The sequence below is a fragment of the Phacochoerus africanus genome, chromosome 14, assembly GCF_016906955.1.
Source record: "Phacochoerus africanus isolate WHEZ1 chromosome 14, ROS_Pafr_v1, whole genome shotgun sequence".
NCBI lineage: Eukaryota > Metazoa > Chordata > Mammalia > Artiodactyla > Suidae > Phacochoerus > Phacochoerus africanus.
This window is the reverse complement of record NC_062557.1, coordinates 21,329,215-21,345,294: the sequence shown is the minus strand read 5'-3', so window position 1 is coordinate 21,345,294 and position 16,080 is coordinate 21,329,215. Positions and strand designations below refer to the sequence as shown.

The 16,080-nt window shown below is 54.4% G+C and overlaps 1 protein-coding gene across 2 annotated transcripts; it reads right to left on the bottom strand.

Moving 5' to 3' along the window:
- Positions 1-5,441: 5,441 nt before the first annotated feature.
- On the bottom strand, positions 5,442-9,921 carry LOC125115292 (keratin, type I cuticular Ha6). Of its 2 annotated transcripts, none has more exons than XM_047759342.1 (7): positions 9,416-9,921; positions 8,408-8,490; positions 7,990-8,146; positions 7,275-7,436; positions 6,841-6,966; positions 6,455-6,675; positions 5,442-5,833 (listed from the first exon to the last, which is right to left on the bottom strand). In XM_047759342.1, exons 1-7 carry the CDS (start codon positions 9,872-9,874, stop codon positions 5,662-5,664), a joined length of 1,380 nt encoding a protein of 459 aa, XP_047615298.1. In that variant the 5' UTR covers positions 9,875-9,921; the 3' UTR covers positions 5,442-5,661. The 2 variants fall into 2 exon arrangements, with proteins under 2 accessions (XP_047615298.1, XP_047615299.1); XM_047759343.1 differs by having other exon boundaries at positions 5,525-5,770; positions 9,416-9,874.
- Positions 9,922-16,080: the final 6,159 nt, after the last annotated feature.

Genomic DNA, 16,080 nt, shown 5'->3' with positions numbered 1-16,080 from the left:
GCACATAGAACTTGACTTTCGGGGTTTCTTCTCTGCTATCGGGATTGTCTGAACTGACGCCAAGAGCTTGACAAGTGTGGATTGCTTTTCAGCTGCTCCCACCTGCCACACAAGTGGGACCTGGAAGAGGACCCAGGAGCTGTGCAGAGGACAGGCAGGTGGAGCCAGGACGGGGGTCGTCAGGCAGAGCCTTGGGGGATTTGCCCTCTGGCCTGCCCTGCAGCCCGGGGTCCTGCTCAGTCTTCTAGAGACAAGTCTCAGCTTCCCACGGGAGAACCACTGTCATCCAAGCACCGTGTCGGTCCTCACACGGCTCTGTGAGCCCGAGCGCCCCATCCCCACATCCAAGCTGAGGAAACCAAGACCAGGGGATGCTAAGAGCTTGCCAAGTGTCTCCAGCCACAGAGCCGAGCTGCCCACCCCGGGCTGGCCTGGCCCTCCCGCCACAGCCTGCCTCCCACTCTGCTCCAGCATCCTGCCCCAGGCTGCCGGACGTGGTTGGGCTCTGAGGAGAGTGAAAAGGACTGCAGCGCATGTGCTCCACGAGGGGGTGGCCAACAGCCTCTGGGGTCCCCGTAGAAGCCGCACAGCATTGTGGTTACGTGTGAACTCCGTAGGTTCAAATCCCAGCCCCACCACATACCAACCATGTGACTTCATGTCTCTCCACCTCCCTCTGTTTCCTCCCCCGTGAAATGGGAAGAGGATAAAAGTACCCATTTCCTAGGGCCGCTGTGAGGACTACCTGCATTAGAAGCATCTAGAAGGGCAGCTGTTTCTGGTTAAGTGCTTGGAGACAGCAGCTGCTGGGATTGCCGGTCCCCCCACGTGGGTGGCATCTTGTACTCAGCCTGGCGATGCCAAGCAGCTGTCACCAGGGAGCATGAGTGGGCTCTGAGCACAGAGGCTACCAACCCACGGGCCAGGTGCATGTGTTTGGGGCCCTCAGGTAGATAGCACCCATGAGTCACCGTGCCCTACCCACACCCAGGGGCCTGGTGTGACCGGCCCCCGCCCAGCACAAGCCCAGGTCCCCATTGGCTGCCTCAGCATCTCCTGCCTGGAAAGCTGTGCTCCAGTGCAAAGGACGCAGCTCAGCAGAAAGCCCAGCTGCACCTCCTTGGGTGTGTAAGTTCCCCACCCACAGGGGCGCAGGCTCCGCCGGAGCTGTGATAAGCCACAGCCTCCTGGGGACGTGCTCTGGCTCAACAAGGGCTACCCTGAAGCCATAGGACCCAGAGGAGCCACAGCAGCCAAGGCCTGGGAAGCCCCATGCTGTTTATGTCACCCAAGTGTCACGTGGGTTCCCAGAAAGGGGTCTCCCTGTCAACTCTGCTAATCATGAGGCTAAGGGAACCAGCCATCATTCACTGGGCTCTCTCCACCCATTCTCTCTTGCCCTCTTCAAAACAGCCTCCTAAGACAGCATCCCCAGTGCCCCCCTTCAGCAGGTGAGTAAACTGAGGCTCAGGGTGTTTCAGAGCCTGCCTGAGCTCACACAGCCAATGAGCCACGGAGCCAGCAGAACTAGCCTTTGCACAACCATTCAAGGTGCATCTTTTCTTTGAGGCCCCCACACGCCCAGCAGCACAACCATGGGTGGTAGCGTGCTGGTTCCTAGGGTGGTAGGGTGCTGGTTCCTGGTCTTCCCAAAGAGCCTGAGACCCAGGCCTTCTGGCTCCAGCCCCAGCCTGATCTTCTCCCTAGAACCTTCCCCGGACCCCAGCCCTTCAAGGCCTCCTGGCTCTCAACACTCACTTCGGTGATCCACGTTTGATCTGCTGGATTTCCCTTCATGGGTGCTCTCCACTTGTCTTCTGTCCCAGCCTTCTCTGCCCTGGGGGACCAGGACGGACCTCGTACTTCTTATGAAGCCTCTATAGTGTCAACCATAGTAGGGGGCTTTGGGAGGTTTCACAGTGAATGGACGGATGGACGGACGGATGGATGGATGGATGGATGCTTTTCCTTTTGGGACATTGTGCTAAGTAAGGAAGCAAAGAAAGAACTTTTTTGAGAAGAAAGGAGCATGGAAGGTGAGGGAAAGAGGAAGGAAGGAGAGCAAAAGTGAGTAGAGAGCAGGGAGGGAAAGCTACTTCCCAAGTCAAGCTCACTCTCCCTACCCCTTCAGATGGGGACACTGCAATCAGGGAGGGCAGCAGATCAAAGCATCCCTGTGTCGGTGCAGCACCTGTCCAGATGAACCTTTGGCGAAACACCAAGTGTTCTCTGGGCCAAAAGCCAATGCAGCACTCAAGGTGTGGCTCAGAATTTTTTTTTTTTTTTTGCTTTTTTTGGGGGACTGCACATGTCGCATATGGAGGTTTCCAGACTAGGGGTCAAATCGGAGTTACAGCTGCCAGCCTATGCCACAGCCACAGCCATGCAGGATCCAAGCCAGGTCTATGACCTACACCACAACTCACAGCAACGCGGGATCCTTAACCCACTGATCGAGGCCAGGGATCAAACCCGAATCCTCATGGATCCTAGTTGGGCTCATTAATTGCTGAGCCATGAAGGGAGCTCCCTCTCTCTTTCCTCTGACTTCTGCCCACCCTCCAATGTTCCCATCAATTTCAGACCTCCCCTCAGGCTTTCCCCGGACTCTCCAAGGGAATGCTCTCTCTGCTCCGGAGAACCTGAAAGCCAGCCCACCACACACACCTGCCATCCCTGGGGCTGTGTGGTGGTGCATAGGGTGTGTCTCTGCAGCTGCGCCACCAGCAACCAGGGAACAATGCGTGATGCCCCCTCTTTGGCCCAGCTGCTTCCCCCACCCCCGCTTTCCCTAGATAAACCCACACACTTGCGTTTTCCATGCACAGGGTGTTCAGTTCTTAGCTGTTGATTGACGGATTGATCTGATTATGTGTGAATGAGAAAGACAGCCAGACACCGTAGCTGAAAAGTGCAAAGAAGATGGGACCCTGCCTTGAAAGAAACTATTCTCTTCACTCTGGGGAAATTCGATCGTATGTAATATATCTTTTCTCTGTTGATGTCGAGAAAAGAGCGATGGCATAGGAGTTGAAACAGCTGAGAAGGGGGTCCTAAGCCTGCCACTTGCTGTGTGAACGCCCGCTCCAAACAGCACACATGCCGACAAGAGGTAGAAACTGGAACTCACTTACAGACCTGGGTGAGGTTGAGAGCAGGGGTTCCTTAACCAACGTAGGCGCTCTGAACAATTTGACAAAAGGCTAAAGAGGGTGTTCCCTTGTGGTTCAGATTAAGAACCCCACATAGTGTCCATGAGAATGGGGGTTCGATCCCTGGCCTCGCCCAGTGGGTTAACAATCCCACGGCGCCACAAGCTGTGGTGTAGGTCGCAGATGCTGCTTGGATCCAGTGTTGCTGTGGCTGTGGGGTAGGCTGACAGCTGCAGCTCCAATTCGACCCCTGGCCCCAGAACTTCCATGTGCCACGGGTACGGCCATAAAAAGAAAAAAAAAATGGTGAAGAAAGCTACTAAATAAAGTGCCCTCGAGACACAGGCTATTTGAATGCACATCACGAGGCTGAGGATGCACGCTTGCAGCGCAGAGTGCGCATTAGCACGGAGCACAGCGTGCCGTTGGAGGACCTGACAGCATGATTTTTTGTCTGGTCCCAAGCCTGTGCAGAGTGTCTGCCGCTCCCTCGCTGGAGCCAGAACAGAGACTGAGCCCACTGCCCCTCCCTGGCTATGTCTGCACCGGCAAACTGGGTGCAGTGCGCCCTGCACATGCCTGAGCCTCAGGCAAAGACAGAAATTGCAGACCTCACGCCCTAGAGCAGGAGTGCGGAGCTCAGAGAGCAGCAGGGCAGGGCTAAGACCATATGGACTGGCCCTCCTGTCTGGCCTCTTGCCCCAAAGCCCTTTGGGTTCACTGTCCAGCTCTGAGGGTGCTGCTGGCCCGCGGTATTGGCCCCACCGGAATCCTGCCCTGCAACTAAGCAAAGAGCTTCGACTCACCCAGTGGGATCTCCCACCTGCCACTCAGCCCAGGGACTCTTCATTTAACACCAGCACTCGTAGCTACCACTTCCCTGGTGCTGTGCACACACTGGAGCCTCCTACAGTCCCATTTCACAGATGTGCCAGCTGGACCAGCGAGGTCACATGACATGGCTTCGGCACAAAGACCCAGGGTCTGAGCCAGCTACTCCATCTCAGCCGAAGTGCATCTTCTCCTAAGGTCCAAGATGTGTTTGCTGCACCTCTGGCTTGTTCAGCAGGTCCAAGATTCATCTTTGGCACCAAACACCTGGTGACATAGAGCAGAACCGTGGGTCTTTCCCATAGGTCTTGGGCTCAAGTGAGAGCCCAGAGGTAACAAAGTGAGGGAAGGGGTCGGGGGTGGGTTGGGGGTGACACAGTACCCATGTGCTGGGAAGAGCCTCCAAGTTAGAGTCAGAAGAGCTGAGCAAGAGTTCCCACTGTGGCACAGTAGGTTAAGGATCTGGCTTGTCTGTGTGGAGGTGCCGGTTCTATCTCTGGCCCGGCACAGTGGGTTAAGGAGCCAGCACTGCTGCAGCTATAGTGTAGGTCAAAGCTCCAGCTCAGAGTCGATTCCCGACCCCAGGAGTTTCCATATGCGGAGGGGGCGCCCGCAAAAGAGAAAAAGAAAAGGAAAAAAAGAATAGCTGAGCAATGGCCTCCTCCCTGCCACTTACCTCTGTATGGCCTGAGGCAAGCCACTGCCCCCTCTGGGCCTAGAGTCTCAACTGAAGAATGAAGCAGGACAGGCTTCTCATGGGCCAGCTGCTCTGATCAGAGAGCATGGCCAGGCACTGTTAGTCCTGATGCGCAGACAAGCGTGGCTCAGCCAGTGGAGTCCAGGACACTCTGGACTCTGCTCCACAGTGAGGTCTGGCTGTCGCCTCCCCCCGATCCACGTCTGGCCCCATCTTCTCCACCTCACTGTCCCTGCCGCCCTGCACTTCAGCCCTGTGTCCAGTGTCAGGGACATGCATTCACTGGGCCCTCCCGCCTGCATCTCCCAGCTCCCCAGCTGGCTGCCTGGAGTTTGCCTCTCTGCGTGGCCCTGAAACCCCTTCTCCTCCACTGTCCCCAGTGTCAGGCCTGGAGGGGGCCAGGAGTGTGATAGGAGCTGAATAAGGAGGAGAAACTGAAGGGAAGAGAGAATCACCAGATCCAGGTGGAGCCACCAGGGAGGACAGCTTGGGAGGCTTTGCCTCCTCTGGGGCCACCCCAGGCGGTGCCCGGGGCAGGGCCAAGCCTGTAGATTATGGCCAGCAGCCATCCGGATTGGGCTGTCATCTGTTCTCGTGGACCAGGCCCTGAAGTATCCCAGTTATGAACTATTTTGAATCCCCCTGGCACTTCCTATCCCTCGGAGAAGCCAGACCTGAAACCAAAATCCACACCTTCAGAGCAAGGCCCTGATCAAACACCCCCACTTACTAACCACAGAGAATAGACAGAGGCCAGGTTGCTATGCCAAGAGAACACACTTTATTGGGTAAGTTTCCAGGGCAGCCCAGTTTTACACAGCTTAAAAGCAGTTAAAGCCAGAAACACAACCTAAGAAGTATTTTGGTAGAAAATTCTGCTGAGCGGGGAGTCCTTTTAAGGAAGGGGGAGGGGGTCGTTGAGAGCCGGGACCCACAGGGGTGTCCTCTGACCTATGAGCCAGGGCCTGCCCCTTGGGCTGGTTACAGAGGCTGCAAATGCTCCCTGGAGGAAATGATTTTCCCATCTCTGATCTCCTCCGTGATGGTGCGGATCTGGGTGCTGAGCTGGGGAGCCGGGGCGCAGGGCACGCTGGAGACATAAGGAACTCTAACAGCAGGCTGGCATTCTGTGGCACAAGGGTGAGCAGGCAGCCTGAGGAAATGAGATTGAATCAGGGTGCGTTTGGCATTGGCCATTGGACTGACGTTCATGTTTGCGTACATAGAGGAGTTCCCGTTGTGGCTCAGTGGGTTAAGGACCCGACATTGTGTCGGTGAGAATGTGGGTTTGATCCCCAGCCTCGCTCCGTGGGTTAAGGATGCGGCGTTGCCGCAAGCTGTGTTGTAGTTTACAGAGGAGGCCCGGATCCGGCGTTGCCATGGCAGCTGCAGCTCCGATTAGACCCCTAGCCCGGCAACTTCCATATGGTGCAGCCATAAAAAGAAAAAAAACAGGGGGTCAAGTGAGATAGGTGGGTGACAAGGACAAATGATCTCAGACAGTGCCTCTGAAACCCCCAAGAGCTGCAGGGACCAAGATCAGAAACTCCCAGCCAAAACCAATGGCTGGAGAAGCGCTGTGAGTGGAGCCAGCTTGTCTCCCCATGAACATGCAAAGCTGGGAGTTGGAAGGAATCTCTCTCCAGAGGCTCTGATCAGTCGCCCTTCACCTGCGCAATGACCTTCAGCACTGACGCCCTCCCCGCGGCACTGAGGATTGGGTCCAGGTGAGCCCTTCCCCGAGCTTGGACTCCAGGTCCCACAGGCCACTCACTTGCAGTCTTCTCCCTCCAGCAGGCGGCGGTACGTGGCGATCTCCGACTCCAGCCGGGCCTTGACATCCAGCAGCACCTGGTACTCCTGGTTCTGCCGCTCCAGGTCACAGCGGATCTCGGCCAGCTGGGCCTCCACGTTGCTGATCAGGCCCTGCATCTGGGCCAGCTGTGAGCTGTAGCGGGCCTCCGTCTCCGCCAGGGTGGCTTCCAGGGAATTCCGCTGCGATGGGAAAGAGGAAGCACTGCCAGTGAGAGGGATCCCCACCCAGGGCATCCCACCCAGAGACCCCCCCAGCCCTGGGCATAGCGAACCGCTTGTGATCATACCCCACGACAACCAGGCCTGGTGGATTGGGGGCTGGCCGCCCAGGCAGAGCACACTCACCATGCTGTGCTGGGCCTGCAGCTCGATCTCCAGGGCGTTGACATTGCGTCTTAGCTCGATGATCTCTGTCTGGCAGCACTGCAGCTGCTCGGAGCTGGACACCACCTGCTGGTTCAGCTCCTCCGTCTGAAAAAGCAGAAGGAGTTTCCAGTGTGGCATCTTTGCAGCGCTGGGATGCAGGTTTGACCCCCAGCCCGCCGCAGTAGGTTAGGTATCCAGTGTGCCTCAGCTGTGGTATAAGTCGCAACGGCAGCTCAGATCCGATCCCCAGCCTGGGAACTCCATATGCCATGGGGCGGCCAAAAAAAAAAAAGAAAGAAAGAAAGAAAAGCACGAGAGGACCCAGAGCATATATCAGAGCAAGTGAAACTACTGTCGTGGGTGACCCCACTCCACCCCCCACCAGCAGTTTGTTCTGGGCTGGCTGGCCCCACCTGGGTGTTGAACCAGGCCTCCACATCTCTGCGGTTATTCTCCACCAGGGCCTCATACTGGCATCTCATGTCATCCAGGATCTTGTTGAGATCCACTGGGGGAGCGGCATCCACCTCCACATTCAGTCGGTCCCCAAGCTGGCATCGCAGGGTGTTGACTTCCTGCAGAGAGGAGGCGAGAAGGTGTAAGTGTGTGAAAAGGATGCTGGATATGGGTTCGACTGATCTGGGTTAAAAACCCTCCTCCTTCTGTTGCAGCTGTGTGACATTACACAGGATACTTAACCTCTCTGGGCCTCCATCACCTCATGCTCCTCTAACTACCTCCACAGAGGATTTGAGGGAGTAAAGCAATGATGCAAACACTAGGCAAATAGAATTGTTACCAGGCCCTATGGTCCAAGTGGAGAGTTAGTGTCATGGCAGGCATATGGAATCCGTGTGACCTTGAGCAAGTGACTCAACCCATCTGGGCCTCAATTTTTGCATCTGTAAAATGGAGTTTGTAATGGTATCTACCTCCTGAAATTATCATGAGGATGACATGGAACATGAATGAAATGCAAAGTGTTTCCTAGGGTTCCTGGCACACAGTGAGCCACCAATAAACATCAGATGGAGTCACTGTGGAGACAACTGTCACAGGGGTCATCCCCAGGGGTCAGCAGGGGATCCCCGCTCGATGGGAAACGTCAGGAGTTTGCACCAGCCTCACCTCCTCGTGATTCTTCTTGAGGCATATCAGCTCCTCTTTCAGGGACTCCACCTGCATCTCCAGGTCAGCCTTGCACAGTGTCAGCTCATCCAGGATCCGGCGCAGGCCGTTGGTATCAGCCTCCACCAGCTGCCGCATGCCCAGCTCCGTCTCGTACCTGCAGGCACAGAACCCTGCTGAGTCTGCAGCAAAGCAGCCATGCACAGGCAGGGCACACACTGCCTTGCTGTTCAGCTGCAGTGGCTGAGGACGTGGGGTCAGCAGCACAATGCTCCTTTCCCTTGACCCAGAAGGGACCCAGGGCTGATGCCACAGTTCCCACTTACCATCTGGCCCCACTATCCCCTTACCAGCTCCCAGAGGCAGGGGACAGAGGCAAGAGAACAGCACAGCAACCTGCCCAGATCAGGCCACTCACTTGGTGCGGAAGTCATCAGCAGCCAGTTTAGCGTTGTCAATCTGCAGGACCAGCCTGGCGTTATCAGCCTTGGTTATCAGTATCTGGAGAACAGGGGGCATCCTATGAGCTTGGAAAGCACGGTGGGAGCAGGTGGGAGAGGCAGGCCAGCTTTCAGAGGCCTTTCTTCTAAATACCACTGACACCTTCGGCGTCTCCAGCCCCGAGCCCTGAGCCCAGGTATAGAAGGAGCATCCGTCCGGGGAAGGGCGACACGGGAGTGCCAGGAGCCATCATTCCTGACATCCTGCAGTCCCCAGAGCAGCACAGAGGGAGGCACCAGGGTGAGTGGAGAGAACTAGGCCAACTTGGATTCAGGTTCTGCATCCAACACTAGCAGGCTGGGTGATCTTGGGCAAGTTGATGGACCTCCCTAAAACTCAATTTCTACATCTTTCTTTTTTTTTTTGGTCTTTTTAGGGTTGCACCTGCAGCATATTGAAGTTCCCAGACTAGAGGTCAAATGGGAGCTTCAGCTGCCAGCCTATACCACAGTTCACCAGATCTTTAACCCACTGAGCGAGGCCAGGGATGGAACCTGCATCCTCATGGAGGCTCGTCGGGCTTGTTACCATTGAACCACGATGGGAACTCCCTTCACTTGTGCATCTTTAAATGGACCCAGGGAGCTCCATCACTCCAAAATGAGGAATTAACAAGTGAAAGGATAGAAAGGCGTCAGGCGCCAGCTTGTGTCCAGCAGGGACTTGGTGGGTGGAATGGCCCTTCCCATGGCTGAGACAGAAGGGGAGGGGGGATGGCTGGCTAGAGGAATGGCTGGAAGGGAAGGGAGGTTCCCAGCCGCAGAGAGGTCTGGGTCTCCCGGAAAACCAAGACCCTAAAGAGAAAAGCTGGTCCCGATGCAAGAGAGAATCCCCCAAGAGCAACCGTCCCATCTTTAGCAGGATGAAGCAGCTCCCCCAACAGGGCTTGGGGGGTTGGGCTGGAGAGGGACCAGGTCCCCGTTACCTTCTGCTGAAGCTCCTCAATGGTCTTGAAGTAGGCCTGGTAGTCTGGGCAGATATACGGGATCTGAGACTCGTACCACTCCCGGATACGGCTCTCCAGCTCCGCGTTGTCCCGCTCCAGCTGGCGCACCTTCTCCAGGTAGTTGGCCAGCCGGTCGTTCAGGAACTGCATGGTCTCCTTCTCGTTGCCATTGAAGGCGCCCTCGCAGAACCAGCCCCCGCTCCCGGCAAAGCTGGAGGAGTTGTATCCAGAGGACAGGCAGGAACCAGGCAAGTAGCTCCCGAAGCCGGAGAGGCCCAGCCTGATGGAGGAGGCTGACCCCCCGACGCCGGCAAGGCTGGGGACCCTGCAGGAGCCCACGGAGCGGACGGAGGACACCCGAGAGATGCCACCTGATGTGCCACAGAGGCCCTTGACGGACCCGGAGGAGAAGATGGGAGAGCAGAACTGGGTGGCCATGATGCTCGCAGAGTAGGTAGTAGCTTCGCAAGGAGCTCAGGTTCTGGGCTCTCATGGCCTCTCAGGGCGTTTATATACACTCTCCGTGGGGTGTGGGCATATGCTGCTCTTGGGAAAGACTATTCCTATTCCAGGAAGCTAATCTCATTAGAATGCGATTTTTTGCTACCCATCCAGAATCCCTTGCCTTGTTAAAAAAAAAAAAAATGGGGTATTTAGTTTGCTAAGTCAGGACTCTCAATTATTGTCATTTCCTAGCATGAATTTTATTGCCTCTTCAAAGTCTTTGCACCAGATCCCGTAAATTGGGAGTGGCCCACAAATGACATTTGGTGCCTGCCTTCTCTGCGTGCCTTCCCCTGAGGAGACCCGCCTGCCCACTTGTCACCTCCGTCCACTACCCCCAGCCCTGAGAGCTGCTCACTTCTGACTGGGCCGTGGGGAGGTAAAGGAGCAAAGGGGGAGCTCCTGCTGTGGCCCAGGGGTCATGACCTGACTAGTATCCATGAGAACTCAGGTTCCATCCCTGGCCTCACTCAGTGGGTTAAGGATGAGGCGTTGCTGTGGCTGTGGTGTAGGCTAGCAGCTGCAGCTCTGTTTCCACCCCTAGCCTGGAAACTTCTACATGCCAAGAGTATGGCCCTAAAAAGACAAAAAGAAAGAAAGGAAAAGAAAAGGAGCAAAGGGAAGTAAAATTCACAGAACATCTGTCATGTGCCAGGCTCATAGTTATTTCATTTACACCTCACAACAATCTGGGGAGGTGACCAATACTGTCTCCATTTTACTAGTGCCAAACCGAAAGTTAGAATGGTTTATTTAAAAAGAAGGAGAAGAAGAAGAAGGAGAAGGAGAAGAAGAAGAAGAAGAAGAAATTCCTATTGTGGCTCAGCAGGCTAAGGACCTGACATAGTGCCTGTGAGGATGCATATTCAATCCCTGGCCTCACTCAGTGGGTTAAGGATCTGGCATTGCCGTGAGCCATGGTGTAGGTCTCGGATGTGGATCAGATCCTGAGTTGCTGTGGCTATGGCATAGGCTGGCAGCTACAGCTCTGATTCGACCCCTAGCCTAGGAATTTCATATGCTGCAGGTGCAGCTGAAGAAAGAAAGAGAGAGAGAAAGAGAGAGAGAAGGAAGGAAAGGAAGGAAGGAAGGAAGGAAGGAAGAAAGAGAAGAAGAAGAGAGAGAGAGAGAGAGAGAGAGAGAGAGAGAGAAAGAAAGAAAAGAAAGAAGAAAGAAAGAAAGAAAGAAGAAAGAAAGAAAGAAAGAAAGAAAGAAAGAAAGAAAGAAAGAAAGAGGGAGGGAGGGAAGGGAAGGAAGGAAGAGAGAAAGAAAGAGAAAGAGAGAAAGAGAAAGGGAGAGAGAGAGAGAGAAAGGGTGGGGGAGGGAGGAAGGAAGCCAAGAAGAAAGGGAAAGGAAAGAAAAATAAGAAGCAGCAGCAGCCTACTCAAGATGAACAGACAGTAAGTACAGAGTTTCGATCTGAAATCAGAGCTCTTGGACCCCGAATCCTGTGCCCTTGTCCCACTGCTTCTCTCACACCATGAAGGTCAAGTGCAGGCACCCAGAATATCGGGACAGGAAACCTAGGTTCAGACCCCGGCCCCGCTGATAATCTATCCCGCGATGCCGAGCACATCGCTCCCTCCCTGGTAGAGCCTCAGTGTCCTCGCTGGGACAACAGACTGTCAGCGCGCCCTGCCTGCTTCACACAGTTACAAGGAGGGTCAAACAAGGACAGAAGTAAAAGTGTTTTTGAAAACCATCAGGTCCTGTAGAAATGCTGGCCTGGCGAAGAGCACAGTTTTTGGTGATGGTTTGTGGCTATGGCTGGAAAAGGGTCACGGCTGTGACCCCTCAAGTGGGGCAGCTTCCTCTGTGGTGCCCAGTTCCCTGCAGCTAGGAGGGTAGAATCAGGCCCCTGAACAGCCCACCTCCTGGTGCCTAAACAGGCTACAGATACGGTTCATGCAGATCTTTTGGACAGGGACGCAATGAGAGCAGCTGACAGGAGCTGGAGAGTTAAGCAAGCCGGGAGGAGAACCTGAGAATTAAGGGCCAAAAGTAAATTCAGTCTTCCACCCTCAAAGTGGGTTTTCCCAAGACTTGAGCAACCTGTTCACGCCTCTCCCACGCAGGCACACACAGCAGGGCCGGTCGGCGTTTATAGATGCATTTATGTGCTTCTGAAGCTGCGATTTAGCAACCTCTTAAAACACTTTATAAGCTTCTCTCTGATATTACTCAGGAGGGTTAGTTGTGGTGCATGCGCCTCTCCCAGTCCAGTGGACACCTCAGCAGAATGCTCGACAGCCACCTGATGGGCTCCCAGTAGGGGGTAGGAGGAATGCACCTGCCGGGCAGCCCCTCCTAGGAGCGACCACAGGGGCCTCAGCCCTCCAGAGCTTGGCTGCCCCAGCAATGGCTCCTCAGCAACAGCTGCCTAGGAGGGAGCCGTCTCCAGGTTTCTCAGCCTCAGCACCGTGGACGTCATAGACTATGTAATTCCTATTTGGGGGGGGGGGCTTCCTGTGCATTGTGACATGTTAGCAGAATCCCTGGATTCTGTCACTGGATGCCGGGAGCAGCCCCCTCCTTCCGTTGTGATACCCAAAAAATGTCTCTAGATATCACCAGATATCCCCTGGGCAGCAAAACTGCCCCTCGTTGAGACCGCTTCAGGACAGGGGCTTGGGCTCTGAGCAGACCTCCTATGAGCAACCCTTTTATTTTCTAGGACAACTAGGGCAGAGTCTGGCTATCACATCAGGACCCATTCTTACCCACAGACCCCAACTTAACTCATTTGTGACACAGCGTGCTCGTCCAGAAGTCAGCCCCTCCAAAGCCCCTGACTCGGCTCTCCCCTGTTTGGGGTGTCTGGCTGCTGGGCCTCCGAGTGAATGTTCTCCTTGCCTTGTTAATCCCTTCCCTGTGTAATTCATATCGGAAGCTGATTCTAGGTTTCTCTCCAGGCGACTGAATGAGCAGGTGTCTGTGGCTCCAGCGGTGGCCCCATCACTCAGCCTGGGCATCAGGAGGGCCACCGTGGAGCTCCTGTCATGGCTCAGCTGGTTAAGAATCCAACATAGTATTTGTGAGGATGCGGGTTCAATTCCTGGCCTCACTCAGTGGGTTCAGGATCCAGGTTGCTGCAGCTGCAGCCTGGGTCACAGAGGCAGCTCAGATTTGACCCCTAGCCTGGGAACTTCCATATGCTGCAGGTGCAGCCCTAAAAAGAAAAAAAAAAAAATTAAAAGAAGGGCCACCATGGGCCAAGTCGAGACAAGTGGCTCCAGGACTATAAGGAGAGGCATGTAACTCTCCTGGCACTGGTGACATGCCGGCCAGAGAAGGTCTTTCAGTCACCCTTGGTTCCCAGCCTGTCTCCATGGTGTCGACTGCAAGGCCACCTCTCGGAAAGTGTGTATGGGCAGAACCCCTCTGTTCTATCACAGAAGCCTAGACCCTCGCTGGAGGGATGGAGGCCCGAGTAGAACAAAACCTCTACCTGGATCAAGGAGAGAATCTGGGACACACAGGGCTGCTCATCGCTGGAGACAACTCAGCCCACCCCCACCACCCCCAGGGTAGCCAAGCCCCCGAGAAAATGCACTGGGTACACTGGGGTACCCATGCATCAGGTGCTATCTCAAAGTAGAGTCCCATTCTCAGATATCCTTTCTAACATGAATCAAAACTACAATTGACTGAAAAAAAAAAAAGTGAAATACACCAGGCTAAGAGTCAGGGGGCCTTGTCTCTTGGCCAAGCTCTGCCTCAGACTCTCCACTTGAGTCCCCATCTGAACAGGTAGGGCCTGGACAATGGGAACTCAAGTCCCATCCATGTGAGCTCGTATAGGATTTGAGGCCCAAGTGTGTCCTGTGGAGCTAGCCAGGAGTCACCTGGATGTGTCTGTGACTCATTGATCAGCCACTGTCCCTTCTCTGTCACTGACCACAGAACAAAGAGGAGTTACGGAGGTTCGGCCGGTGATATAACTGGGTTTTCTTTTCTTTGCAAGCCCCCGTGATCCTCAGTCTCCCTGTGCCTCCAGGTCAACGGATGGCCGTTAGCATAACTGACCCCATCTTGGGCCCATTCAGTCCCTCCTATCTTTCCTCTGACCCTACCCAGGACTGTACTGGGCAGTAAATCACTTCCGTATAGTCAAAAATTTTGTAGTTAATAGATATTGTTTAATAGTCACTTGGACCAGGCAGCCTCTAGGTTCTGTTAGACCCTAAACAATGATGAAAACCTTTATAACATATCCCCCGTGCCCATGAGATGAGTTACCCCATAAATCTGTCATAAATTTTTATCTTAAATCTTGACTTAGGAGATCCCATCCTATCTCCAAGCCCCTATCCCCATACCTTAAGTTAATTGTCCCAGTGGCCCCTCAGGGGTGTGGGCTGTAGCCACAAATGCTTCTGGATCACTGTGCATCCCATCCCCCCCAGGAGTATGTTACCCTGTAATAAACGGATTCATTGATTGGATAGAGCTGCCTGCCTCCATTTTGTTTGTTTGTTTGTTTTTCATTTGTTTGTTTGTTAGTTTGGTCTCAGATGCCGTCCCCCTTGGGTGGGCCATTTTCACTCCAGCCATCCTCCCGTACCTGCCCAGCAGGAGAGCAAGACGGCTCAGCTCCCTCCCAGCCTTCCTTCAAAGGCAGAAGCAATAGTAACCCCCACCTCTCAAGGCCAGTCCCCAGGAGGGCCCATTCCGACACTACCTTGTCACCAGGACATTGGTCAGGCATCCCAGCAAGGTCCAGGCTGAAATGACTTCTCTGGCCAACTGAGCCAAATGAGACTGGGCTTTTGAGACACTATCAAGCTGGACCGCAGGGGCCCTGGGCCTGGACTCAGCCAGCAAGCGCCTGCTACTTGCTTCCTCCAAGCCTCAGTTTCCTTCAAAGGTGAGTGGAGCTCTTAAGGCCACATTTGCAGGATTGTGACCACTGGATTGAAACCTGCTTGATAAACGGAACTCTCTCAGTTTAACAGATCAAAACTCTGCTTACAGCCCGTGCATCTGAGCCCCAGTTGAATGCTATTTCCAGAGCACAAACCACTCACCCTTGTTTCATGAGATACTGATTCGGAGGCTTAACAAGAGGCTGTGGCTTGGACTGTGTCCAGCGCTACAGGGGCCCCCTCAGCCAGGACTTTCTGGCCTCTGACCTTTACACTAGAAGCTCCCCAAGGCCCCCGGACCCCACCTACTGCAGACATAGGTTCTGGCTTTGGGGCCACAGAGCTGACAGGATGCTCTCTGACAACTGTGACCCCAGCTTGGGGGCCAGGAAGAGGAGAGGGAATTCTGCTACAAGAACAGAAAACACCCCCACTCTCCCTAAACCCACCTTGGAAGGCCACCAAGTTCAAAATCAACAGCTAAGTGTGCACCTCCTTCTTTGGTAATAAGGGGTCTCTACCCTCAACTGAGCTTCCACCTGGAAGCCAATTTCCTCCAAGGGCAAAGACCCAAGGAATCAAATCTGAGTCTCCTCTTCAGCTGTGAGCTGGCCCTTCAATGCAGAAGGCACCAGGCACCTGTCACCATGTGCCCAAGGAGCCCTGCTCCCCTGGGCTGTGGTCAGAACATGCCGGCACCCACAGTGTCCTGGTGACATCGGAGGAAGCAAGCAGTGGACCCTAGGATAGCCAGGTCACCTACAACAGGACACCAAGGGGAATGAGACCATTCAAAAAGCCCAGTGACTTGGAGTTCCCATGGTGGCTCAGCAGGTTAAGAACCCAACTAGTATCCATGAGGATGCAGGTTAGATCCCTGACCCTGCTCTGTGGGTTAAAGATCTGGTATTGCCACAGGCTGTGGATGGGGCTCAGATCCCAAGCTGTGCCTGTGGTGTAGGCCAGCAGCTGCAGCTCTGATTCAACCCCCAGCCTGAGAAATTCTATATGCTGAAAAAAAAAAAAAAAAAAAAAAGCCCAGCAACTATGTCAGAGTGTCCTGCTGGCTTGGGTTTCATCTTCTCACTTTTCTCCTGCCACCCATCCCATCTTTGGCATCCACACATACAGTCCCACAGAAATTCCCCCCTTAAGAGGCATCTAAGAAACTCTGATCCCGGGAATTCCTATTGTGGCTCAGTGGTAATGAACCCGACTAGTATCCCTGAGGACATGGAGTCAATCCCTGGCCTCGTTCAGTGGGTTAAGGATCCA